Raw genomic sequence first — 27007 nt, 5'->3', positions numbered from 1 at the left:
GTGTGTGTGTGTGTGTGTGTGTGTGTGTGTGTGTGTGTGTGTAAGTAAGTGAGCAAAGAGGAAGGAGCCAGTAGAGCGGAGAGGAGAAGATTGAAGATGTTTTTCTTTTTTTAAATTTTTTATTAGTTTATTTTGATTTATCAACAATCACTTCCATATGCTTTTGAGTTTAAAATTTTTCTCTCCCTTCCTCCCCACCACCCTCCCTAAGACGGCGCACAATCTGATATAGGCTATACATATACATTCCTATTAAACATATTTTCACATTAGTGATGTTGTAAGTAAGAATTAGAACCAATAGGAGGAACCACGAGCAAGAGGAAACAAAACTCAACAGGAGAGAAAAAAAAATAGCAATTCAACTTCCATAGTTCTTTCATTGTATGTGGATAGCATTTAATGAAGATGTTTTAACAAGATTTCCTTTAACAAGTTAGTGTGCTATAAAGGGCAGCATTGGCATCATTGTCTTGGGCCATTGGTAACAGAGATTTTCCAAGGTTTTGAGGAGGGGGTTCTGACCAGGAGACATGGCACCCCCTAAGAGGTAATCTGTGCCTCTTGTACCACAAGTGACACCATCACCAACAAGGGTTAGAATTATCCATATGAATTCAAGATAAGAACATAGCCTTATTGTGCAATGAGCAAGATGTGTCTTTGAAGATTCTTTCCTACTAATTCAGATGCACTGAAAGGTGAATTGTGATTGGAGTAAGTGTAGAGAACAATTGTCTTGGTTTCCTAACTAGACTCTAAGTTGCCCTCTAGGAGGGCAAGGACCATATCTTACATTTGGAAGGAAGCATGGCATAGTCAGTGGAAAGAGCACTGATTTAGAGTCAGGGGAAGCCTGTGGTTGAATCAAGATTTGACACTTACTAGCTGTGTGACCATGAACAAATTACTTAACCGCTCTGTACTTCTAGCTCCTCTTCAGTAAAATGAAGGGGTTGGGCTATTTGGTCTCTCAGGGATCACCTAGATTGAAATCTGTGATCCTTACCCAGCATCTTTCTAGGCTTGTCTTTTTTTCTCTACTTATTTATTTATTTTTCCTTAATAGTATTTTATTTTTTTCCCCAATTACATGTACAGAGATAGTTTTCAACATTCATTTTTATAAAATTTTGGGTTTCAAATTTTTCTCCCTCCTTCTCTCCCTCCCCGCCACCTCTCCAAGACAGCAAGCATTCTGATATAGGTTATACATGTACAATCATGTTAAACATATTTCCACATTAGTTATGTTGTAAAAGAAGAATCAGAACAAAAGGGAAAAACCATGAGAAAGAAAAAATAAAAAACAAAAAAAGAGAAAATAGTATGCTGCAACATGCATTTAGACTCCATAGTTCTTTCACCAGATATGGTTAGCATTTTCCATCACAAGTCTTTTGGAATTGTCTTGGATCATTGTATTGCTGAGAAGAGCTAAGCCTGTCATAGTTAATCCTCACACAATGTTACTGTTACTGTGTACAATGTTCTCCTGGTTCTGTCCACTTCACTTAGCATCAGTTCATGTAAGTCTTTCTAGGTTTTTTGAAATCTGCCTGCTCATCATTTCTTATAGCACAATAGTATTCCATTACATTCATATACCACAACTTATTCAACCATTCCCTAATTGATGAGCTTCCTCTCAATTTCCAATTCTTTGCCACCACAAAAAGAGCTGCTATAGATATTTTTATACACGTGGGTTCTCCCTTTTTTATGATCTCTTTGGGATACAAATCTAGGCTTGCTTTAAAAAAGAGACCATGTAATAATTCCATATTACTTTCAAAACTGCCCTTCTGAATTTCTTTGTTTCCTTCTATGAATTTAAAAAAATGTTTCAATGTCACTCTCTATCTCTTTTCTTTTTTATCACTATGATTAACTCCCCCAACCCTAATTTTGTTGTTGTTGTTCAGTTGTTTCAGTCATGTCTGACTCTTTTTGACCCCATTAGGGGTTTTCTTGACAAAGATGCTGGAATGATTTGCCACTACCTTCTTCAGCTCATTTTACAGATGAGGAAACTGAGGCAAACAAGGTTAAGTGACTTGCTCAGGGTCACATAGCTAGCAAGTGTCTGAAACTGGATATGAAGTCAGGTTCTCTTGACTCCCGATCCAGCATCCTATCCACTGTTCTACCTAGCTACCCTTAATCCTAATCCCCCGCCCTTAAAAACCAAGAGGGGGATAAACCTCTCTAACAAATAAGTCAAGTAAAACAAATCCACATGTAGCCATTTCCAAAAATGTTTGTCTTTTCCTGAAACTTGCATCCATCACTCCTCTGTCAGGAGGTAGGAAACATACTTCATTGTAGGTCCTCTGGATACATGAATGGTCATTGCTTTGATCAAAGTTTTTCAATCTTCCATGCTGTTGTTGTCCTTGTATAACTTGTTTTCATGGTTCTGCTCACTTCACTCAGCATCAGTTCATACTACCTAGGAATCTCTGAAATAATCTTTTTCATCATTTCTTTTTTATTTTATTTTTTTTAACTGAGGCAATTGGGGTTAAGTGACTTGCCCAAGGTCACACAGCTAGTACCTGTCAAGTGTTTGGTCTGAGGCCGGATTTGAACTCAGGTCCTCCTTACTTCAGGGCCGGTGCTCTATCCACTGCACCACCTAGCTGCCCCTTCATCATTTCTCATGGCTCAATAATATTCTATTATATTCATATGCCACAATTTCTTCAGCCATTACCCAACTGATGGATACCTCTCCAGATTCTAGGTCTTTGCTTTCTCTTTCTCCCATTTAATCCCTCATTAAAGATTGGGAAATTTGTTTTACATGTGGATATTTCTTCCCTTTTATTATTCTCTCTTTTAATCTCCTCTCCTCATCTCTATTTATTTGAATGTTGAGTTTGATGTACTTCTACACCAAGCTTGTGTGTGTGTGTGTGTGTGTGTGTTTAATACTCCTTTGTTTATTTCACATAATAGTGAGGTTTATCTGATGCCTATTTCCTTCATTTATATTCTTGAAGCACTCTAGTTATGAGAAATAGAGAATTCTACCCCCTTCTTCCTGTTTTGTATATTAGTGTGTTCTTTTTGTCCTTTCATTTTCCTTTCTTCAGATTTCTCAAAATAGAACCAATCTACCTACCCCCTACATCCTCTGTTTTTTCTTATTTAATTCCCGTAATATCTTTTGAAGACATTAAGATACTGAAGGGATACTTCTTTCCCTATAGCACTATATCATCATTTAACACCCTATAATTGCTCCAATATATTTACCTTTCTAGATTTCTCTGGACTCTTTTGTTTCTATTTCAAATTTCCTATTTAGCTCTAGTCTAGTCATCAGAAATACTGAAAGTCTCCAATTCATCAAAGGTCCTTTTTTTTTTCACCAGTAGGATTATACCCAGTTTTGCAGGGTAAGTTATTCTTGGTTATAAGCCTATATATTTTGGTTTTTTGGAATGTTGTATTCCAAAATTTCCTCTTACTTATGGTAGAAGTTGCCTGGTCTTGTATGATCCTGCTGTGGTTCCTTGGTACTTGAACGACTTTTTTCTGGATGTTTGAATTTTTTTTTTTAATGAGGATGCTCTGATTTTGGCTATGACATTGTTAGGGCTTTTTTTTTTTTTTTCCAGGAGGTTATCAGTAGATTCTTTCTGTCTTTAGTTTTTCCCTCTGGTTCTAATAGATCTGGGCAGTTTTAATTTATTGTTTCTTTAAATATAGTCTTCAGATTTTTAAAAATCATGGTTTTTAGAGAATCCAATGATTTTGTTTAATAATTTATTCTATCAATATTTATAAAATACTACTTTTTTGCTCAGAACTGTTCCAGATATTGGGGAAAACACAAATTTGGGTCCCTGCCTTAGAGAAACTCACAGTGTGAAGGGGGAATGAGATGAAGAAATAACTATAATATGTGACATTTCATAAGTAAATTACAGGGGAAGCAGAAAGGAAGGGAGATTTCAGGTGAGAGGAGAAAGAATCTTACCGATAGAGTCCAATTATTTTAAAATTATTTTCCTCTGACCTATTTTCCAGGTTAATTTTTTATTTTATTTATTTTTATATCAGATAGCTTATATTTTCTTCTGTATTTTTGATCTTTTCATTTTTGTCTAATATTTCTTGCTGTCATGGAATCATTGATTTCCGTGTGATGTATTCTAGTTTTCAGGGACTCCATTACTTGGGTAAGGCTTTCCACTTTTTCTTATCTCTCAGTTCTCCTTCCAATTCTTTCCTCTTGAGTTTTTATTTCAGTTTTTTTAATCTCTTGCTTCATTTTATCTAGGCATTCATTTCTTTATGGAAAACATTTTTTTTTTCATTTGGGTCACTTCTTACAGTTGTTATAGAGTTGCTTCTTCTGGATAGAATCTCTGTATCTATAATAATTTTTTATATTGGTCGGTATTTTCTTTGATTCAAACATCTCTCCAGCTTTAGTTTCTGAATTGGGGTTTTGTGCCAGGGTCAAGCTCTGCCTCATGCTACACTTTGGGAGAAGAGTGATTGGCCCTGAGTCCCTTGGGTCACCGTGCTATCTCCTCCTCCTGAAGTTAGGCTCCCTCTAGATCTTTGAAGTTTGTAGTGATGCGTCTTCAGGGCAGAGTGCTAAGGATCTTAGAACCAATGGGCCTGGGCTATTCTGAACACTAGTCACTGCTGTTTTTTGAGAACTCCAATGTCTCTTTCCTTGGGCTTTCTGACTATGATGGGTCTTTCTCACCTCCCTGGGTTTTTCTTAGGGCCTTTCACTCCTGCTACCTCTGGACAGAGAGCCTTGCAGACCACACGTGTCTCCAATTAGTGTGGGAGGCTGCTAGATTGCCTGTGCTAGCACTGGATTTGCTAACATCATTCTTTACTCTAGCCCATGCACTTCTACATGTCTTTTTGTGTATTTCTGTGGTGGAAAAATCCACTTACTATAGTTGGCTTTTTTCATCATTATTTTGTCTAGTGGGAATTTCAGGATTTTGGTGGAGTAGATATATGGGAGCTGGGTGTTCTACCTCCTATTTAGGCAACCATCTTGCCAAAAGTACATAGAGACAGACTTTCTGAATCTTCCATGGAATCATTCAATAATCACTGCCTACATAGTGCTAGGGGTATTACTCAAAACTGAACAAAACATGAGGGGCTTAGAGTCCCTTAATATCTTTTTTTCATCTTTGTATTCCTAGCATTCAGTACCCATCACAAAACATTGCCCATAAATGTTTAATAAATGTTTGTCAGATTAAGGAGTAAAGAGAGAGGCAGGAATTTGGCATTTAGGAAGAATTAGTCTTTGTAATGGGGGAGTTAGGGCTCTCATCCCAGTCTTGTAAATGGCTTCCAATTTCAGGAGAATGTGGTAAGTGCTCTAAGCAGGATATAAAGTACAATGAGATTACTTCTGACTGAACAGAAAAGAGGGTAGGCTGCAAAACAGGGAAGAAATGGTATTTGAACCACACCTTGAAGGATCAGCAGGCTATTTCAATAAGTGTAAGAGCATTTCAGGCAAAGGACAAGGGCTTTTTGTTGTTTGTTGTTATTTTCATCAGCGTAAGAAACTTCTGTTGTGAAACCTCCCTTCACCGGTGCAGGTGTGCAACTTATCCATAATTTATAATCTTAGGAAGAGTGCTTAAACTACTAAGAAGTTAAACAAATTCCTTTGTGGCTACACAGCCATCATGTGTTAGAGGCAGGGCATGAATCTAGAGCTTCTGACACCAGGTCAGGCTCTCCACCTACCCTGACATTTTGCCTCTCAGGACAAAGAAAGAGAGGGGAACATTTGGAATTGTGTGATACGAATGGCAGATTGGGCTGGTGTTCTGGACATAAAAGGGTGGTATGAGATAAGGCTACATAGGTAGATCAGAGATAGTCCTTTCAGGTCCTTGAATGCCAGATTGAGGAGTATAGACTTTATAAACAAATTCCCCTGAGACCTCTTGCTGGCAAATGCTTTGAATATGCATTGCCAGATGCCAACTGGTGCCATGTTTTCCAGCCCTGCCAGCCATGTGCCTCATAATTCCCCCTTTGCCCAGGTCTGACTTCTAAAGACACGACTAAAGCAAACATAACAGTTTTAACACAGCAATAGAAAGTGATTTCTCTGTAGTTTGCTATGGAGTGCAGTGACTAAAGCAGAGAAGTTGGCAGGTGTTGGAAAAGAAAGGATTTGGGGTACCCATCCCAGCTCTGTCTTCCTCTCGTGAATTTTCTCCTTATTTTCATTTCACTTTTAGCTTTTTTGTCTCACCTCATTCCCAACTCTCATAGTCTTCCATCACCTTTTTGTTCTCAGTCTCCATGCTTGAAACAGGTATACCCAGGCTCCCCGTCAGTCTGTGGCCTCGTCTTGTGGCCCTTCTTGTCTTTGGGCCTAGTTTAGCCTCCATCAACCAGTTCATAGGCAAATCCTGGTCCATGTTCACCCTCCAGCTCATTGGCACCTTAACTTGTTTAACACCTTCCAGACTCAATTTTCTCCTGAAGAGGTTGGGCTAGGTGACCCCTAAAGTCCCTTCTAGCTTTAATTTATGATCCCATTAATCAACCAACAATAATTCTTAAGTACTTGTTATGTGCCAAACACTGTTCCAGACATTGGAATGTTATTGTTGTTGTTGTTCAGTTGTTTTTCAGTCATGTACAGTTCTTCGTGACTCCATTTGGGATTTTCTTGGCAACGATGCTAGAGTGGTTTGCCATTTCCTTCTCTAGTTCATTTTATAGATGAGGGAACTGAAGCAAACAAGGTTAAGTTACTTACCCAGGGTCACACAGCTGAGGTCATATTTGAACCCAGGAAAATGAGTCTTTTTGACTCCAAGCCACATGCTTTATCTACCGAACCACCCGGCTGCCTTCAATAATCCTTAAGTACCTGCTATGTGCCAAACACTATCCTATATATTAGACTACAAATACTGTAGTGGTAATAATAATAATAACAATAATAGTAATGATGATAACATTTGTATAGTGCTTTAAGGCTTGCAAAGTGTTTCACATATATTAACTCTTTTAATACTCACAACAGTCCTATGAGGTAGGTGTTATTATTATCCCCTTTTTACAGAGAAGGAAACTGAGGCATAGAGTAGTTTGGTGACTTGCCCAGAGTCACATAGCTAGTAAGTGTTTCAGGGTGGATTTAAATTCAAATTTTCCCAGACTCTAGGCCCAGCACTCCATCCATTGTATCACCTAACTGACTCTCCAAAAAAAATGCAATCAGTCCTGCAATCAAGGAATTCATATTCTACTGGAGAAATAACAGAGACAGATCATGAAATACAAAATATATAAAATGTAAACACTAGATAATTTTTTTGTAGGGAGAAGGAAGGCAAGGCATTAACACCTGGTTATGGGGGGAATCAAAATAGGCATCAGATCCTTTGCTGCTCAATTAATCTAATAACCAGTGCCTATAAGTGCCTATCATGTTCTGAACATTTTTCTGGGTGCTGGGATGGCTTTGGGACGATAGGGAGGTGAGAGGACACAAAACAATTATAAGGGTGATAGTTTACATTTATGTAGTACCTTAAAGGGAAGCCTGGAAGACCTAGGTTCGAGGCCAACCTCTGACACATAGGGCCTATGAGACCTTTAGTGGCTCAGTAGTTTCAGTCATATTCAACTCTTCATGAGCCCATTTGGGGTTCTCTTGGCAAAGATTCTGGAGTGATCTGCCATTTCCTTCTCTATCTCATTTTTACAGATGAGGAAACTAAGGCAAACAGGGTAAAATGACTTGCTTAGGGTCACATAGCTACTAAGTGTCTGAGGCTGCATTTGAAATCAGGTCTTCCTGACCCCGGGCCTGGTGTTGTCTCCACTGTGCTGCTTAACCTCTCATTCAATTAGCAGAGGAGTCAAATTCACCTGCCACACTCAGAAAAACTCCCCAGTGCTGCCTGAACCAGATTAAAAATGTAATTGGGAAACGTTTGACAAAATAAATGAAAAATATACTACAGCATAGATAATGTTAATTTGTGCTTTCTAAGTCAATATGCAATCCACAGGGATCCATTTCTATTTGAGTTTGACACCACTGCTCTTGGTAGCTCTGTAAGACTCTAAATTGAAGGTGCCTGCCTACGAGTCTCCTCACCTGGGAGTTCCTTTTACTGGTGAAATCACAGGTCCAGTCTCCATTCTTACCCTTCCTTCACAATAACTTTGAGATACATAGTACAAACATGACAGGATCATAAAACTACAGCTGGAAGGGACTTCAGAGGCCCCCTAACCCAACCCCTAATTTTACAAATGAGGAAATGGAAGCCAAGGAAAGCTAAGTCACTCGCTCAAGATCATAAAGGTAGTAAGAAGTTAAAGGTGGGACCCAGGCCTTCTGACTCAGCATTCTTTCCATCGTGCTGCATCTCCATTTTACAGATGAAAATGAAAACAAAAAAAGCTAAGCTAAGATTAAAAGCCACATCCTCTGACTCCAAAGCCAATACTCCTTCTACTCTATTATTGCTTCTCTCCCTTTGGAAGTCAAGGAAATTCAGGTACAGAGAAAGGAGAATGGTTCCTCACTGGAAAAGGAGGGAGCTGGAAGTCAAGTCCATAGCTTCAAAAGCCTTGCCAGTTCCATCTGACTAGCAGAAAGACCTTTTCATGGTAATTGGAGTGGGTGAAGTTGAGGGGTTTAGATTCAAAGCTTTTGTGTCTTCCCATTCTTTCAACTGCCTCTTGAGCGTTGTTTTCATTTTGTGGTCAGAGTAATTGGGGGCATGTGGGGTTATAGGATCTAGACCCAGATTGGGACAGAATAGGAACTGAGGCAGTATTTCATCTCATTTTTATTTTCATATTAACTGTGTTGTGAAAGATAACAAAACAAGAAAGATAAAGTCAAAAAGTGCGCTTCTATCTGCATTCAGATTCCATAAGTTCTTTCTCTGGAGGTGGATAACATTTTTCATCATTAGTCTTTTGGAATTGTCTTGGATCATTGTATTCTAAGAATAGCTAAGTCATTCGCAGTTGATCATCATACAGTGTTGCTGTTAGTGTGTACAGCGTTCTCCTGGTTCTGCTAACTTCATTTTGCATCAGTTCATATCAGTCTTCCCAGGTTTTCTGAGAGCATCCTGCTCGTCATTTCTGATAGCACAACAGTATTCCATCACAATCATATACCACAACTTGTTTGGCCATTTTCCGATTGTTGGGCATCCTCTCAATTTCCAGTTGTTTGTCATGAGGTAGTGTTTTAAAGAGGAAAGGAGTCAGGACTGTGCAGGGCCCCCCTTCTGGCCAGCCACCCAAGCTTAGATGTCTTCCTCTGTCACACATACACACACACACACTTGCCCCTCCGTCCAGTCTCTTGCCAAGGCCTCTGACTTCTGCCTTTTCTACCGACGTGTCTCTTTCTCTCCTCTGATGTCACTGCTGCCCTGGAGTGGGCACTCATGACCTCACGCCTAGACCAGTGCGATGGTCTGCTCCTCGGTCGTCTCTGCCTCAAGGCTCTCCCCACTCTAGTTCATCTTCCACTCAGCTGCCCGTGTGATGTGCCTAAAGCATAAGGCTACCCATGTTACCCTCTCATTCAGTCAACTTCAGTGGCTCCATATCACCTCCCAGAACAAATATAGAATTCTCTATTTGACATTCACACCCCTTTATGACCTCGTCCCACCTAACTTACTCTCTCCCCACGCCACATACTGTGTGATCCAGTGATGCCGGCCTCCTTGCTGTTTCTCAGACTAGCCACTCTAGCTCCCATTTCCATGCATTTTTAATTGTTGTCCCCCATGCTGAGACTCTCCATCCTCACCTCTGCCTTCTAGATTCCCTGGCTTCCTTCAAGGCTCTTCTAAAGTCGAACCTTCTGCACAAAGTCTTTTGCAATACCCCTTAGCCCCAGTGCCTTCCCTCCATTGATTATCTCTAATTTATCCTGTATAAATCTTATTTGTGCATGGTCTGCATGTTATCTCTCTCCTTAGATTGTAAGCTCCATGAAAGCAGGGATTGTTCTTTACCTTTCTTTATATCTTCAGCTTAATGAATAAATAAATAAAAATAAAGTGCTTAATAAATTCTTGTTGACTGACATACTGATTGACCAACCTAGGACCATCGTAGAGGTCCAAAGACAAGGTTTAGACCTGGAAGGGATCTTCTAGTCAATCCAACATCCTCATTTTTCAAATGAGGAAAGTGAATCCTAGGGAAGGGAAGTGACTTTCCCAAGGCCCTATGGGCAATAAGGTGGACTTAATCTTGCTCAGTTTTTGAGAATGATCTATGTAGCGCACACACACACACACATACACACACACACACACACACACATACACCTTACTGAAGGGAGGCAGCAGTGAGGGGGAGCTGGAAATCCAGGAGTCCTGCCTCCTAGTACTGGGATTTACTCTCCCATTTTCCCAGCTTCCCTGTCCTTTGGGTCTGATTCTCTCGCCTGGACACTCTTCCTTTTCATTTTATGGGTCCTTTTCAGAGGCAGCCATCTGGCTTCCTGTGGTTCTAGTGCCAAAAGGTCGGGCGCCTGCTTAACCAAACACGCACGCACACACACACAGACACACACACACACTCACACACAGACACACAGCCCACACACTCACACACCACACACAAACACACACACACATACACACACACACTCACACACACTCACACAGACCCTACCCACTCCAGACTCCTTGCAGCCTGGCCACAAGAAACTTTACTCCAGGAAATGGCAGCTCCCCTCTTCCCACACAGTAAGATTAAAACCCAGGCCCTGGGTCAACAGATAGGTCTTGCCAAAGGACTTCTTGGGGTCACTCATAGGCAGTCTTCCATTTTCTCACTTTTTCTCTGTTTACAACCTCCATGCCTGTCCCTTATCTATCTGAACACTCTGTACCAGGAATGTCTCTGAATCTTGCCAAGTTTGTCCAACACTCCTCCTCCTCTGATGGATCTCTTGAAATCCCTACTCCCCCACTAAGTTTTCTTTTTCCCTTTTCTCCTTGATTAAAAAGAAACAAGCTGCAAATACTTCCTTATACCACAGTTCAGCATCGCCTAAGGGCACCACATGGTATGACACTGGTCTAAAATGTTGGTGCTTAAAATATTTGTTGATTGTTAATGTGTTCTCTTTCTTTCCCCCCTCTCCCTCATTCTTTCTCTTCCTCCCTCCCTCTCCCTCTTTCTCTTTCCCCTCTTTCCTTCCTCTTTTCCTCACTTCTTTTCCCCCTCCCTCCTCTGTCTCCCCCTTCTCTTCCCTCCTCTCTTCCTTCTGTCTCCCCTTCTCTCACCCCCTCTCTCATCCCTCTTTCTCACTCTTTCCTCTTCTCTTCCCCTTCTCCTTCTGTCTCCTCCTTCTCTTCCCCCTGCCCTCTCTCTCTCTTCTCTTTCCTGTTTTCTTCTCCTCTCTCTTCTTTCTATCTGCCTCCCCCCCAACGCCACTGCATAGCATAGTATAGTAAGTAGGGTCCTGGACTAGACATCAGGTATTCTTGGGTTCCACTACTACCACAGACAATTGCTGTTTGCTTTGTGACTTTGGGCAAGTCACTTAGACTCTCTGAGCCTCAGTTTCCCTGTCAGTAAAACTGAGGTAATAATAACACCTACCTTGTAGGGCTACTTTGACTATCAAATGAGGTAACAAATGAATGAATTAAAAAGTATTTATTGTAGACATACTATATACAAAGCACCCATGCTAAGCACTAGGGATACAAACAGAAAAGTAGAGTCGATCCCCAGCCCTCAAGGGGCTCACATTCTAATAGCGGAGAGAATACATTTGGGAGGTCTCATCTACAAGTCATATAATGCTTGTAAAGCCTTTATAAACCTTTAGGGCTGTATAAATGTTACTTATTATTATGTCAAATGAGTAGGTTGGACTGGATGGCTTATGAGGCAGCAGGTGGTGCCCTGGGTAGAACATTGGACTTGAAGTTAGGATGACCTGAGTTTGAATCCTGCTTCAGACACCGACTAGCTGCGTGATCCTGGTCAAAGCATTTAACCTCTCAGCCTCAATTTTCTCATCTATAAAATGGGAATAATGCTAGTCCTTACCTGCCAGGGTTGTTGTGAGGAGTAAATGAGGTAACCTATATAAGGTGCTTTGTTAATCTTAAGATACTATATAAAGAAATGCTAACTGTAGATCTAGGAACTTATGAGCCTATGTGAAATTGCCATTTGTTTTTGGACCTGAGCGTTTATCAGTGCAGGGACCTCCCTGTACCAATGCAGATGGATACTTTTCTCCAACACAGTTTTAAAGAGCTGCCCTTAGGGTCTTAGGATAGAGGTAAAGTGACTTTTCCAGGGTCACATGGCCATTATGTGTCCTAGGTAGGCCTTGAATCTTGGTCTTTCTGACTCCAAGGCTGTCCTTCTATCTAACACATGACTCTGACCAAGACACGGGAGTGAAACATCCAGAATTGCATTATGAAAATGGAAAGTAGTGCTCAACATCTCTACTATCTGTCCCCTTCTCTCCATCATGTGGTCAACATCCCAGGTTAGTCCTACATCATTTTCTGCCTGAAATACTTCAGGAGCACCCTGGTTCTAGGCTTTCCCCTCTCCAATCCATCCTCCATAAAGCTACCCCTAGACTCTTCCTAAAGTACAGGCAGACTGTTTCACTCCCTTACCTAACAAGCTTCATTGACTCCTATTCCTCCTGGATAAAATACTAATTCTTCAATTTGAAGTTTAGAACCTTTTATAGTCTGGCTCCAGAGTACTTTCCCAGACTTATTTCATATTAGTCCCTTCCATGCAATATCTGTTTCAACTAAACTGGATAATGATATAGTATTTATAAAGCACAGGCACATAGTAGGTGCTTAATAAATGCACGTTCTCTTCCATTTCCCTTTAAACTGGCCTATTTACTGTTCCTCAAACTCATCATTCCATTTACCACCATCGTACGTTTGCACAGGTGATTCCATACTCCTAGAACACCCTTTCTCTTTAATTCTAGCCTTAGCATCCTTGTCTCTCTTCAGGCTTGTCTGAAGAGCCCCTTCCTGAAGGAAGCCCTTCTTTATGCTCTCCCTAGTCTTAGTGTTTTCTCCTTCCTCAAATGACCTTGTACTTACTTAACTGTGTAAAAGCCCCCAGAAGAATGTAATCTCCTTTCAGGGGCTGTTTTTCATTTCCGTATTGTATTTCCAGGGCCTGCTTAGCACGGTGCCATGTATATGGTAGCCACTAAATAAAGGCTTGCTGGATTTAGTTGAATTAAAGTAAATTAGAACTAGAGCTGGAACTTACTTCAGAGCTAACAGCCTCTTTGACCCCCTGCTTGGTATTATCTCTGCAGACTCTGAGGGTCTGTTATTGATGGTTTCTGGTGCCCATTGCAGTTTGTAAGGTACTCTACTAGTGGAAGGGTCAGTAAATGAACAAGCATTTATTAAGCACCAACTATATGCCAGGTGCTCTGCTAAGTACTAGGAGAATTTATTTAGTTATAGGTAGACAGTTTAAGAGAATTGAGTAATGAACCTGACCACTAACTACCTGTGTAGTCTAAGCTAGTCACTTTAATCTCTCTGGGCCTCAGTTTCCCTCCTTTTAAAAATGAGGATAGGGAACGCAATGATTATATAGATTGGCCCTTCAGCATCCTCTGTGTAGCATAGAGGATAGAACACTGTACTTGCAGTCAAAAAGAACTGAATTTGACTCTCACCTCACTTAACAGATGTGCAACCACAGACAAATCACTTAGTCTCTCTTCATTTGTAAAATGAGGATAATGCTAGCATCTGCCTCACAGGATTTTTAGGTGGATCGAATGAGATAATGCATGTAAAGTGCTCTGAAAACTTTAAAATATTATATAAATGTCAGTTATTATTACCTCGTTGACAGTGGTGTGCCCCAGGCATATGCTTGGTTGGTGTCCCAGGGGACACTTGAGATGCTTCAGTAGCAATTGTACTCCAGACTTGGATCTTTTCTGGCTTTCGACAAACCTACAGAAAAGCAGGCTTCCAGTCAACTAATTAATCAATTAGTTAATTAGCTGATGATTTCTAAAGTCCCTTCCAACTAGAAAGCTATGATCCTTTTTGAACCATTAAGAGAGTGTAGTGCATAACTTGACCAACAGGTGGTGGTACAATCAAACCACCAGCCAAATAGTGTCCAGATAAAGGATAGCCCCCTCTCCTGTTGCTGGTATTGCCAATTCGGTTGCCCTGGCTAGCTGTATTTGAAACAGTATGTGGGAAAAGAAACGAACTATCTCTTTGCATTCATTGTCTTTTAGCAATGTCTGCCATAGATAGACAAACAGATACAGATATAGATGTATGTACATATGTATATGTATGACATATACATATCTGTATATGTGTGTGTATATGTACACCCCATATATCCATATATGCATGTATGTGTATATATGTTTTTGTTGTTATTGAGATGTTTCAGTCATGTCTGACTCTTCATGACCCTACCTGGAGTTTTCTTGGCAAGGATACTATAGTGGTTTGCCATTTCCTTCTCCAGCTCATTTTACAGGTGTGAAAACAGGCAATCAGGGTTAAGTGACTTGCCCAGGGTCATACAGCTAGTAAGTGTCTGAGGCTAGATTTGAGCTCAGGAAGATGAGTCTTTCTGACTTTAGACCTGGTACTCTAACCACTGGGCCACTTAGCTGTCCCATATATCTGTATATATATATATATGTATATATATGTATACATATGTATGTATATATGCATAAATTTGTATACATGTGCATGTCTATATATGTGTTTATATATAATGTACACACATATATGCCTATATATTTATATGTGTGTCTGTCTGTCTGTCTATCTATCTAGTGTTCCGGGCACGTGGGACTCCCTAGATATGGATGGGTTCTGTAGGTTGTCTGTGAATTTGCATGCCATAATCTGAACAACAGGTATTTTTCATGAGCTTGGTTTTCCTGACTCTCTTCTTCTGTCACAATGACTGTGCCCAGTTCAGCTGAACTTGGTCTAATAAGGTCAAATAGGCTTCACTCTCAATCTCTGCCCTATTCTACTCTCTATTCCTAATATTCTCCTGTGTTCAAAAAATGCCTTGTATATTATATGAACTCAATTAATATTTGGCATTTTGATTTAAATCCCTTGCAGGAATTTACCGATGAATCCTTTTCTTTCCCCCCTGTCCATGTCATCTTTTCTTACCTCCATATTTCCTCTTCTTTCTGTTCCCTCCTTTGTAGACAGTGAAAAGAGTCATAGGGCTTGGGTTCAAATCCTGGTTTTCCTGCTTACTGCCTGTGTGACATTGGACAAGTTGCTTAACTTCACTGGGGCCTCAGTTTCCTCATCCATAAAATGAGGCCATTGGACTAGATGCCCTCTCCTTTAGCCCTAAATCTGTGATCCTTGCCTTCTCTCCCTCAGTCTCATATTCTCCCTCTCATCTCTTCTATAGGAGATCATCACCTCTATCCTGCTAAGTGGGCGGATTGGGCCCAACATCCAGTTGACTGAGTGCTATGGCCTGAGACTGAAACACATGAAATCTGATGAGATCCACTGGCTGCACCCTCAGCTGACGGTGGGAGAGGTGCAGGAGAAGTATGAATGTCTACACGTCGAAGCCGAATGGAGGTAGGAGAGAGAAGCAAATCCCTAGAGCAGAAATGGGCAGCTAGGTGGTACAGTGGATAGAATGCTGGTCCTGGAGTCAGGAAGGCTCATCTTTGTGAGTCCAAATCTGGCCACAAACACCTCTTAGCTGCATGACCCTGGGCAAGTCACTTAATCCCGTTTGACTCAGTTTTCTTATCCGTAAAATGAGCTGGAGAAGGAAATGGCAAACCATTCCAGTATCTTTGCCAAGAAAACCTCAAATGGAATAATGAAGATTAGGACATGATTGAAAATGACAAAACAACAACAGAGTAGAGAGTGTATTGGAGTGGGCTGACTGAAGGCCTAGAGAACTCTCCATCATCCCAGTGCTTTCTCTGAGACTCTGAGATAGTAGATACACCACAGAAAGAGGACCAGCTTGGGAAGCCCTAGTCCAAAAGTGTTCTTCCTTCTCCAGAGACCTAACCTCAGAATCAGAAAGAGGCAGTGTAGTACAATGGGTTTGGACCTGGGTTCAAATCCTGGCTCAGCCATTTATTTTGTGGGCAAATTACTTGACCTCTGGGCTTTACTTTCCTCCAATAAAAAGAGAAAGAATTTGCCTAGATGACCTTAAAAATAGCTAGATTTCTGTATTAATAGCTAGCATTTATATAGAGCTTTAAGGTCTACAAAGCACTTTGTATATGTTAATTCAATTAATCCTTGCAACAAGCCAGGGAGGTAGGTACTGTTGTTATCCCTGTCTTACAGATGAGGACCCAGCCAGTAAGTATCTAAGGCAGAATTTGAATTCAGGACTTCCTGATTCCAAGTCTAACACTCTAACCACTGCGTCACCTAGCTGCCTCAGACGGACTGTCCTTTCCAACTTGAAATCTGTAATCTTGGCTATCTAAATTTAATTTATCCTCTTCATGCCTAGGATAAGACCTGGGTGCAAGTCCTGTCTCTGATACACAATACTTCATTACTGTATGTATCATACACATTCCATCAAATGAGATGACAGGATATAAAGCACTTGGCAAATATCACTAGGTTACTACCTCAGCCTTAAAGCACTAAGGTAGTGCTTTAAATGCTAGCCATCATCATCATCATTGCTACCTGTGTGACCCTAGGTAAATTACTTAATCTCTCAATATACCGGGTGCTCCCTAAGACTATGAGTTGCTGGTAGAGAGGAGTTCCTTTTACCAATGAAATCATAGTTTTGGTCCCAAACCAACCAAAAAAAACACAATAAAAAATGAACTTTACCAAAGCTACTGTGAGGACAATCCCTTATGCAACTCTCTACCATGGCAACCAGTCCATGTTCATGCCTCCAGGGTGTACTGAATACCCCCTGATTCTCCTTGCTTGAGCAATGATACCCCACTTTCTACCCCACAGCTACCAGAGACAGAGTTGAGGTTTTTAAAAATACTTTATTTGCTACCAAAGTTAAAAAGGTGAAAATAAAAAAAAACAAACTTGAGTTTGTTGAGTTTCAGAGCTCTTGTTAAGATTCCCCTGTTCTAACCATAGGGGCATCATCTACTTCTTGAGCCAATTAGCTCCACTCTCATGTAACTAATCTCTTGTCCTGGCCCTGCTGTGTTTTTAGCTGTCCTGCTGCTTGGGAGAAAGACCTCAGCATCCTTTCCCTGGCTTCAGCTCGATCCACTCTGGGTTCCTTTTCCTATTCAAAGACAGGGACCTTTGGGATTCCTTCCATCCAATTCCAAGGTCGGCTCTTTCAGAGACCGTCAGCCCAGTCCTCAACATTAGAAAGGCCCCAGCCATTAACAATAAGGGGAGAGTTCTTCCTCTCATAGCCAAGGCTCACCCTAGGCAGGTGGGAAAAAGAAGAATTCTAGGGAAGTTGAGTAGAGCCCTACCTTCATATCCTCCCATAGTTTCTGTAGATTGAGTTCTGGAAAGCTTGTCTCGGGCTCACCATGAGCCCACTGTTCTCATATAACAGACCTCATAGGAACTTAGGAATATAAATCTAGATCTGGAAGGGACTCAAGATCCATCAAGTCCAACTTCTCATTTGATAATTGAGGAAACTGAAGCTAGTGAGGTTAAATCACTTGCCCAAGGTCACAAAGCTAATGAGCATCAGAAGCAGGATTTGAACCCAAGTCTTTTGACTCCAAAGCCAGTGCTTTTCCCTATGTACCACAATGCCTCCAAACTGGTGATCTGTAACCCAGAAACTTCCTCAGTTGGGAAGATATAAGGACTCTATTGGAACTCTTGAAGGGTACTCAAGATAAAGATAATTAGGTAGCTGTCAGAGAGGCAACATGGCTTAATGAATAAAGTGCTATGAGACCTAGGGTCAAATCTTACCGGAAACACTAAGTGTATGACCCTGAGCAAGTCACTAAAACTCACTGGGCCATAGTCTGTTCATCTGTAAAGTGGGGATGATAATACCATAACATTTACCTCATGAGAGTGTTGTAAGGCTTAAATGAGGTGAAGTATGAAAAGTGATTTGAAAAAATTTAAGTACTTTATGTAGGTTATTATTATTATTACTCTTACTAGTGGTCAGAGAAGCAATCATCATGTAATGGGACAGGTGCTAAAGCAGAATCTGGGAACCTGACTATGTGATTCTATACCCTCTGCCCCACCCCAGTGATCACTGGATGATAAATCTAACCCTGGAAGGTTCCTCAGAGGAGATCCTCATTTTATAGGTGAGAAGACTGAGGCTCAGAGAGGTGAATGACTTGCCCAAAGTCATACTGATAACAAGTGGAAGAGAGAGACTTTGAGCTCAGTTCCTTGGATTCCAAATCCATCACTCTTTCTACCATCCCATGTTGTCTCCCTGGGAGGGAACAGGCTTTGGTTAAGAGCTCAGAGAAAGCCCAGTACAATCCAAAGAGGATCCCTGCATGCCAGGCTCCTTGTCTGCCTCTGCCCCTCCTCTGCTGGCCCCTTTACCCCCTTCAGGCACCAGCTGCCCCACCCCAGACCAGAGGTTCTGAATTTCCTGCCTCAGGTATGACCTGCAGATCCGCTACTTACCAGAGGACTTCATGGAGGCCCTGAAAGAAGATAGAACCACGCTGCTTTACTTTTACCAACAGGTGAGGCTTCTGGAACCCTGAGTCTCATTTGTTCTTCCTTTGGGAGCCGGTGTGGGAGGACACAATAAAGGTCAGCATTTGTAGAGAGCCAATCCGGGTAGCTCTTCAGTGGTGTTCATTCCCTGGCCTTGTCATCCAGTTTCCCCACTTTGCCCCTAGCTTGGAATCCTAGAATGTCACAGCTGGCTCCTAGGCAGACTCTGTGCTGTCATTTTTCTGTCTCCCTAGTTTAACCCTATATTCAAGGCTCCCACTGCTTCTTCTGCTTTCCTGGGGAACTTTCTTGCCTGGAAGACCAGGCTCTTGAAGAAAAGAAAACAGGTCCTGGGAAAGAGAGTTTCTTGTCCCAGGGCATATCGCAAGTCAATGACAGAACTGAGATTAAATCTTATGCTCTTCGTGAGGGTGGGTATGAAAGAGAAAGAGCTCGGGGGTCTGGGCCCATTTTCTTTCTCAATACATTTCTACTTGCTGTTCCCCATATCTGGAATGCATTCTCTACTCACCTCTGCCTCTTAGAATCCCTTGCTTCCTTCAAAACTCAGTTGAAGAGCCCCATCCTGCATGAGGCCTTTCTTGATCTCCCTAGCTACTAGTACATTTCCCTGCCTCATTACCTTATCATTAATTTATATATATATATTGCATTTACTTATGTACAATACATGTTGCCTCCTCTGATAGAATGTAAGTTCCTTAGGAAGGGGGTTATTTGTTTTTGTCTTAGTATCCTAGTTCGGTGCCTAGCACATAGTAGACACTTAACAAATGCTCATTGGTTGATTGATTGATTGATGTCCCTTTTTGCCCCACAGCTACGGAATGACTACATGCAACGCTATGCCAGCAAGGTCAGTGAAGGCATGGCACTCCAGCTGGGCTGTCTGGAGCTCAGGTATGTGACTTCCAGTCTCTTACTGAGGCACCATCTGGATGTGAGCCAGGTACCATGGACAGAGACTGCCCATCTCTTCTTGTTCTCCCTGTACACTGTTGACCCAGTCTTCCTTCTCAAAGTCAAAGGGAGGGAATAGGAGAGGGGAGAAATCGTAAAAGATTTGAGACTTGGGTACTAAGATTTGGCTGCTTGGTAGTACATATTGACCTATTTTTCTGTCCACTATCCCTGCCTCCCGCCTCCATTTGCCTATAGTTTCTTTGTTTGCTTCTTTAGCACTTAGTCCTAAGTTACCTAAAATCAGCCTGTTTCATCCACCCATCTTTCTAACCTCATTTACAAACTATACTGAGCAAAGCATTCTACTCTGATGGATTAGACAGAGTCCTGGGAGGGGGTGTGTATGTGTGTGTGTGTGGGGGGAATATCTGGGCCTAATTTCGTTATCTTTGCTGACTGTCATTAAGTCCTTCAGTGACTTTGGGCAGGTAATTTAACTTTTCTGTGTCTCAGCATCCTCACCTCCACAATGGAAGGGATTGGTTAGATGAATTCAAGCATCCCTCTCATGTCTGATATTCTGTCCTTATCTGCTCTTTCACTGTCTGAATGCGTCTCCATTCAGCAGTCTCCCTTTGTCTTTATACCCAGTTGTGTCTAGACATCATCCTTAGCACTATGTGGTGATAGAGACAGAACATTGTCATTTAGCTACACCTCCAAGTTATTACATATCCTATTTAGCCCACCCCAGCCCGCTGCAAAGAGACTGAGTCAGGGGTGGGGGATAGCATTAGAAAGCTATTCAGCTCACTGATTATTCCAAATCTTAGGGAGATTCTGGGACTCCTTCTTTCTATTCCTATAAACTGGAGGGTCATTAGAAAATTCTGGCTTTTGTTCTAGAAAACAGGGTGTAGGATGCTCAGGGATGTCCATGGGAATATAGCAGGGACCACTACAGCAGGAAGAGACCTTAAAGACCATCTAGTGCTTTTTATCCTCTCATTTTACAGAGAAGGAAATTAAGGCCCAGTAAGGGCCAATAAATGCTTAAGGGCACATAGGTAGTAAGTGGCACAGTTAGATTTCAAATTCAGATCTTCTGACTTCAAATCCAGTATTTTCAACACCCTACCTGTGGATGACTTGAACTTCTCATAAATCCCCAGAGAGGGATGAGTACTGGGGAGAGTGGAGGATCTCCTCAGTTGCTCCAGCGTGCCAGAAGGGACTGCTGATTTTCTAGCAAAATGTGCCCAAAAGGATGTGGGATAGAAGATGTTTCTCCTCCAAGGACAGTATGCTTGGCCTCCCCCATCATTTCTCCCTGCTTCCCTTTCTCCAAAATATCTTTAGCATGGTACACATTCAGCCAACTAGCAACCAAGCAATACAGTTCTGCAAGTTAGAGTATAAAGTCCATTTCTACAGATCTGAGGATGCAAACTCTCCCAAGGTACCAATGATCTCTTAATTTTCTCCTTTAATAGACAGTCCTCATTCTCCTTGACCTCTCTGCAGCATTGACTTTATTGACTATCTTCTCCTTCTGCATGCTCTTTCCTTTCTGGGGGTTCATGATCCACCTCTCTTGTCCCTCCTCCTACCTGTCTAACTGCTCCTCATCAGTGTCCTTTGCTTGACCCATCCATCTTATGCCCTCATTAACTGTGGGTGACCCTTGAGTTTCCAGCCTGAGACCTCTTCTCTTTTCACTTTATTCTCTTACTTGATGATCTCCTGAGATCCCGTGGATTCTATTGTCATCTCTATGCAGATTACTTCCAGATCTATATATCCAGCCCTAGTCCTCCTTCTGCATTCCAAACTGCCTATTTGGACATTTTGAAATACATGTCCCATAGGCATCTCAGACTCAACAAGTCCAAACCAGAATTCAGTATCTTCCCTCCCTGCACCTGCCCCTTCCCCATCCACCACCTTCTAAAATTCCTTACCACTCTCAATGGTGCCAGCATCCTCTCTGTCAACCTCCATCCACTTTACTGCCCAGCCACACTGGCCGTCCTAGCCGTCTTACTGTTCCTTACATACAATGCTGCATCTCCTGTCTTCATGCCTTTGTAGTAGCTGTGTCTATGCCTGGACTGTGCTTGCTCCTCACTTCTGCCTTTTGTCCATATCTTCTTTCAAGACTTAGCTTTACTACCACTTTCGGATCCACTTCTCCTGCCTCTATTGCTAGTGCCTTCCCTTCTAGGGGTACCTTGTATCTACTTTGCATCATATATATATATATATATATATATATATATATGTACATATTGTCTTCTCTGTTAGGATGTAATCTCCTGAAGGGCAAGAACTGCTTTTGCTTTTTGTCTTTGTATTCCCATCCCTTAGCACAGTGCCTGATGTATAGTAAGTGCTTAATAAATGCTTGTTTTTTTATTGGTTGGGTGATTGATACCAGACCCATGACTGTTCCCTCCATCTCCATTTCCTGAAAGGAAGTCACTGAATAAAGGTATTATTTGTCCTGGAATGAATAAGACAAGACATTAACTACCTTAATAGGTTCCTAGTGACACTGGTTCCTGAAGTCAGAGTACATAGGTTCAGATCCCATCTCTGCCTGTTATTATCCATGTGACCTTGAGCAAATCTTTTAACATTCCTGGGCCTCTATTTCTGCACCTGGTTCAATTAGAGGGTCTCTAAAGCCTCTTTTAGTTCTAAGTCTATGGTCCTACATGAAAAATATCTTTTCCAAGAGAGATCAAGATAATTTATATTATCCTTTGCTCAGTTAATCATGGACCACTTGTGTTAGGTACTGGGGGTTAGGTGAAAGGGGTTCTCTATAAGAATCCTCTATGTTGACTATAGGGCAGCTAGGTGTTACAGTGGATAGAGCATCAGGCCTGGAGTCAGGAAGACCTGAGTTCAAATCCAGCCTTAGACACTTACTAGCTGTGTGACCCTGGGCAAGTCACTTAACCCTGTTTGCCTCAGTTTCTTCAAAATGATCTAGAGAAGGAAATGACAATCCATTTCAGTTTCTATGCCAAGAAGACCCCAAATGGGGTCACGAAGAGTCAGACAGGACTGAACAGCAACAACAATAACAATGAATGTTGACTGCATTTACATCAACTCATCAGCTATGAAATTACCACCTTTTCTTTTCAAATAAATCTCAATTGCCCACCTTAAAAAAGAAGTATATGTATATATAATGTATGTATACATATATGTATGTGTATGTGTGTACGTATGTGTATGTATTTATGTATGTATGTGTACATATATATAAAAATATGATTATTGCATCTAATTTGTCTTCATGTTCCTTTCTCTTTCTTCTCCCTGCCCACAAATTGGGGTTTGAAATTGGTGGTTCCTATCCAGAAACTTCCCCATTAGAAAATAAGAATGCTCCATTTTCTAATGGTTAGATGGGCTTTGTCCAAGTTTTGAAACATAAGATAAACATTAAGTAAGCTGAATAAACAGAACAATAAACCCATTAGAAAGTACTCAGGAGATGTGCTGTTTTAGAGACCTTGACAGCAGTGACTAATCAGTTCCCATTTCTGTAGGGATTTGTTTTGTTTAGATCAGATCAGAGATAAATTTATACTTGTATTATTATATGTGACTTTTTCCTCTATTGAGTTTTGATTGATTCTAAGTGATTCTCTAGATATGTGTAAGGGTGGGTAGGGAGTGGAGGCCATCTTCAAATAAACAAATATGAGGAAACTCGGAGAGAGAGTCAGTGTGATGTAATAAATAGAGTTTATAAAGTGGATAGAGTTTAGAGTCAGAGCTCTTCTATTTCCTATTTTTTCTTCTATTTCCTAAATTCGTGACCTTAGACAAGTCAAAATTATCTGTGCCTGAGTTTTCTCATCTGTAAATTAGAGGATTAGATTAGACGAGGTTATTTCCATCTCTGGATCCTATGATTCTATTATGAAACCGTTCTGACAATTCATAATACATTTAGATGATTCAGGAGAGTGGGGAGGGGAGAAGTGAAGAGGATAAAATACTCTTTATAAACCTACAATGAAGATTTTAAAACAACCAAATCCCCAGAAATAGCAGGGGAGGGTGCTTGGCTTAAAATAGGTACACAATAAATATTTCTCATTCATTCTTTCATCCTATACATAAATGGCATATTTCAATGGAAGAGTTTAGTGGAGGAAGAGTGGGTAATCAACAGCATGGTCATCAAAGTAATTACCAAGTAGAGGAAATGGTCCGGAGATTTGACTGCCAAATAGCCAGGGCACAGTCTTGACTTAGGAAACCAGCCAGGGTAAGTTTGTACCTCGATATGAGCAGCGATTGAGAACAAATCAAGATTAGGAAGAGTCGACCAATCCAGGTCAAATGGTGTTTTCTCTCATTACTATTATGCCATAATTACATTCGTATTTACATCGCTATTTTAAGATGGCATATTTTTAATAGAAAAAGGATAATTGAGTACTTTGTTGCTATCAGTTTTTTTCTCCGTTACTAACATTTGAGAATAGTGTGACTATTGTCTGTGTCCAAGCCCAAGTTCCCATCAGCCTTAGTATTCCTCTGCTCTGCTCCCCCCCCAGCCTTCACCCATCCAGGTGAAATCCAGTTAAAATGAACATCAAAAGCAGTCTTTAAGAGACCAAAAAGTCACTAATCTTGTAGACTGAGTGACTTGCAGGGTAGGGAAAAGAGGGCAAGTTCACAAGAGTCTTTCTGTTTTGGTCAGTCCCTATTTTCCATTGCTGTTCAGTCATGTCTGACTCTTGATTACCCCAATTTGGGCTTTTCTTGGCAAAGACACTGGAATGGTTTGCTATTTCCTTCTCCAGCTCATTTTACAGATGAGGAAACTGAGGCAAACAAGGTTAAATGACTTGCCCAGGATCATACGGCTAATGAGTTTCTGAGACTGGATTTGAACTCAGGTTTTCCTGATTTCAGGCCCAGTGCTCTATTCACTGAGCCACCTAGCTACCCTTCAGTCTCTGTTATTCTCTGTCTATTTCATTCTCTCTTCTTCTTCATTCTCCCTGCCATTTTTTTCCTCATTTAAATGCAATAGTTGAAGGAACTGGGGATGTTTAGTCTGGAGAAGAGAAGGTGTTGGGGGGACATGGTATTATCTTCAAATATTTGAAGGGTTGCCATGTGGAAGAGGGATTTGTTTTATACCATTTGATTCCACAAGGCAACCAGGCCAATGGGAGGCTTGTTTTGGTTCAATATAATGAAGAACTTTCTTTCAGTTAGTTAGGTCTGTCTGAAAGTGAGAGGGGCTGCCTTGTGGGGTAATGAACACCTCATCAGTGGAAATATTCCAGCAGAGACAGGATGACTGACTGCCTGTTAGGGATATGGAAGAGGAAATTCCTTTTGGGGCGAGAGGCTGGACTAGGTGACACCTAAGGTTCCTTCTGATCCTAAGAGTCCAGGATAATAGTCATCTCAGGCAGACTTCCTACTATGGTTTGACTATTTATCTTTTCTATAGTGACAGTGTTTTGTTTTGTTTTTAATTTAACTGCAGCATAGAAGGGTTTCCAGAGGACTTTTTCCAAGGGGATAGAAGAGACATATGTGAATATACCAAGAGGAGCTATGTGAGGCCCACCAAAAAGTAGGGATTACTGGACAGATTGACCTCTGAAGTAACTGGTGTCTAGTGGGAGTGGGGACACCTACTTCAATGGGTCAATATGGAGCAGCCATTTAGTACCAGGAAAGGTCAAGGTCTTATCATCAGCTGCTGCTTCCTTGGCTTCTCTCCACAGAAATGAACAGCCCTGGCCACTGGGATAATCCAACTTTGAATAGGACCTAGAGACCCTTAGTGTATTAGTATATAGTATCTATGTAAGAAAGACCATGCCTAGGTGGGTATATGATCTGGGATCATTCCTAGCATAGTGCAGCCCTAAGTACCCCCCCCCCAAAATTAGGTGAAATCAAGTTAAAATAAATATCAAGGGCAGCTTCAAAGAGAACAAAAAATATCACAAAACATGAAACCTAAGGGGACTGAGAGGAAGAGGAAATAGAAGAGGGAGTTCTACCTGCTTTTATCTTTAATTTGTTTTAGATTTTTATCTGAATTTAACAAACACTAAAATGGGCATTTGCATACACACATATCAGAAGAGGGTTGTGTATGAAGCTATAAGTCTCTATTATGTACAGCTTCCTTTTCTTTGTAACATATAACAAGTTCAACCTGTACCTTTAAAAACTATCCTTTTTGTCTGTGCTTTTTTCTGGACTTCTTTCCATTCTCTGAATTTTTAAAAAATACTCCCCTATGGCCCTTCTTTCTTTCTTTGCTCCCCTCTCTCTATCCCTACCTCTCATCTCCTACCCACTCACCCTGGAAAACGCATAAAAGAAAAACAAAGCCCTTATAACAAATATTAATATTATCAAGTAAAATAAATTCCTATATTAGCTATGTCTGAAAATATCTACCTGCTTCGTCTTAGTCATAGGAAGAAGGAAAAATTCTGTGTGTATAGGAATCTCAATTCTTTATTCACACCAACTGACAAAATTGCCTCTTCTTTCCCTGTCAGATGCCTCCTTGGGCCACAGTAGAGTGGGGGCGTTGCACCCTGGAGCTATAGGCAATAGGTCTAGTTTTAGGAATGGCCCTGGGGGAAGGGGTCTTTTTTAAATTCAGACTGTGGAACTCTGTAACTACCTAGTCAGAGTCTCCCCAGGTGCTTGGGATCCCCCAGGCCAATGTGTATCAGTACAAGTGATTTAATTGCTGAGCCTTGGTTTACTAGCCACCAACTCTCCTGTTTTTCATAGGAGGTTTTTTAAAGACATGCCCCACAATGCCCTTGACAAGAAGTCCAACTTTGAGCTCCTGGAGTAAGTATCTACAGTCCCTCCATTCTGTCTCTTCATTCCCTTTCTTCCCTTTGACCATTCCCCAGATCCTTGACTTTTATTCCATTTTGGTGAATCAAATTGGGGGATCCAATCATTCCTGGACCAAGTGGAACCTTTCCCCCCAAAATCCGAGCCCTCCTATTTATTTCTGATTGGACAAGAGGCTTTGGATTTGGGATGAGTTGCCATTGGTTGATTTCTTTTCTAGGAAGGAGGTGGGGCTGGACCTGTTTTTCCCAAAGCAGATGCAGGAGAATCTGAAGGTGAGGAGGAGGGAGGAGAGAACTTCTCCAAATTCGTTGTCAGGCAAAGGGAAGAGGAAAAATTTTCTTTGGGAAACTAGTGAATATTCATTGTTTTAGAGCCGTTTAGGAGCAGAGTGGCCCATAGAAAGGAGGAGATTTTCTCAGCTATGCTTTTATGTAATGTCATCTGTTTAAATTTATAGGGCCTACCAGTGGGGTCTTGGGGATTTTTTC

At 41.2% G+C, this 27007-nt stretch overlaps 1 protein-coding gene across 7 annotated transcripts in view; it reads left to right on the top strand.

Moving 5' to 3' along the window:
* The window catches only part of LOC114030733 (protein-tyrosine kinase 2-beta), a 167988-nt gene that overhangs the window by 102897 nt on the left and 38084 nt on the right, over positions 1–27007 (top strand). For 6 of the 7 annotated variants that reach the window (XM_027845603.1, XM_027845601.1, XM_027845604.1 and 3 more), the window contains exons 4-8: positions 15475–15653; positions 18649–18736; positions 19552–19631; positions 26445–26507; positions 26737–26791. In XM_027845603.1, coding sequence (XP_027701404.1) covers positions 15475–15653; positions 18649–18736; positions 19552–19631; positions 26445–26507; positions 26737–26791 — 465 coding nt within the window. Of the gene's footprint in view, positions 1–15474; positions 15654–18599; positions 18737–19551; positions 19632–26444; positions 26508–26736; positions 26792–27007 lie in introns of those variants that run through there. The other variant, XM_027845607.1, reaches the window with a different exon arrangement.

The sequence above is a fragment of the Vombatus ursinus genome, unplaced genomic scaffold (genome assembly GCF_900497805.2).
Source record: "Vombatus ursinus unplaced genomic scaffold, bare-nosed wombat genome assembly UNPS02014991.1, whole genome shotgun sequence".
Lineage (NCBI taxonomy): Eukaryota > Metazoa > Chordata > Mammalia > Diprotodontia > Vombatidae > Vombatus > Vombatus ursinus.
This window is presented reverse-complemented; position numbering and strand designations above follow the sequence as displayed.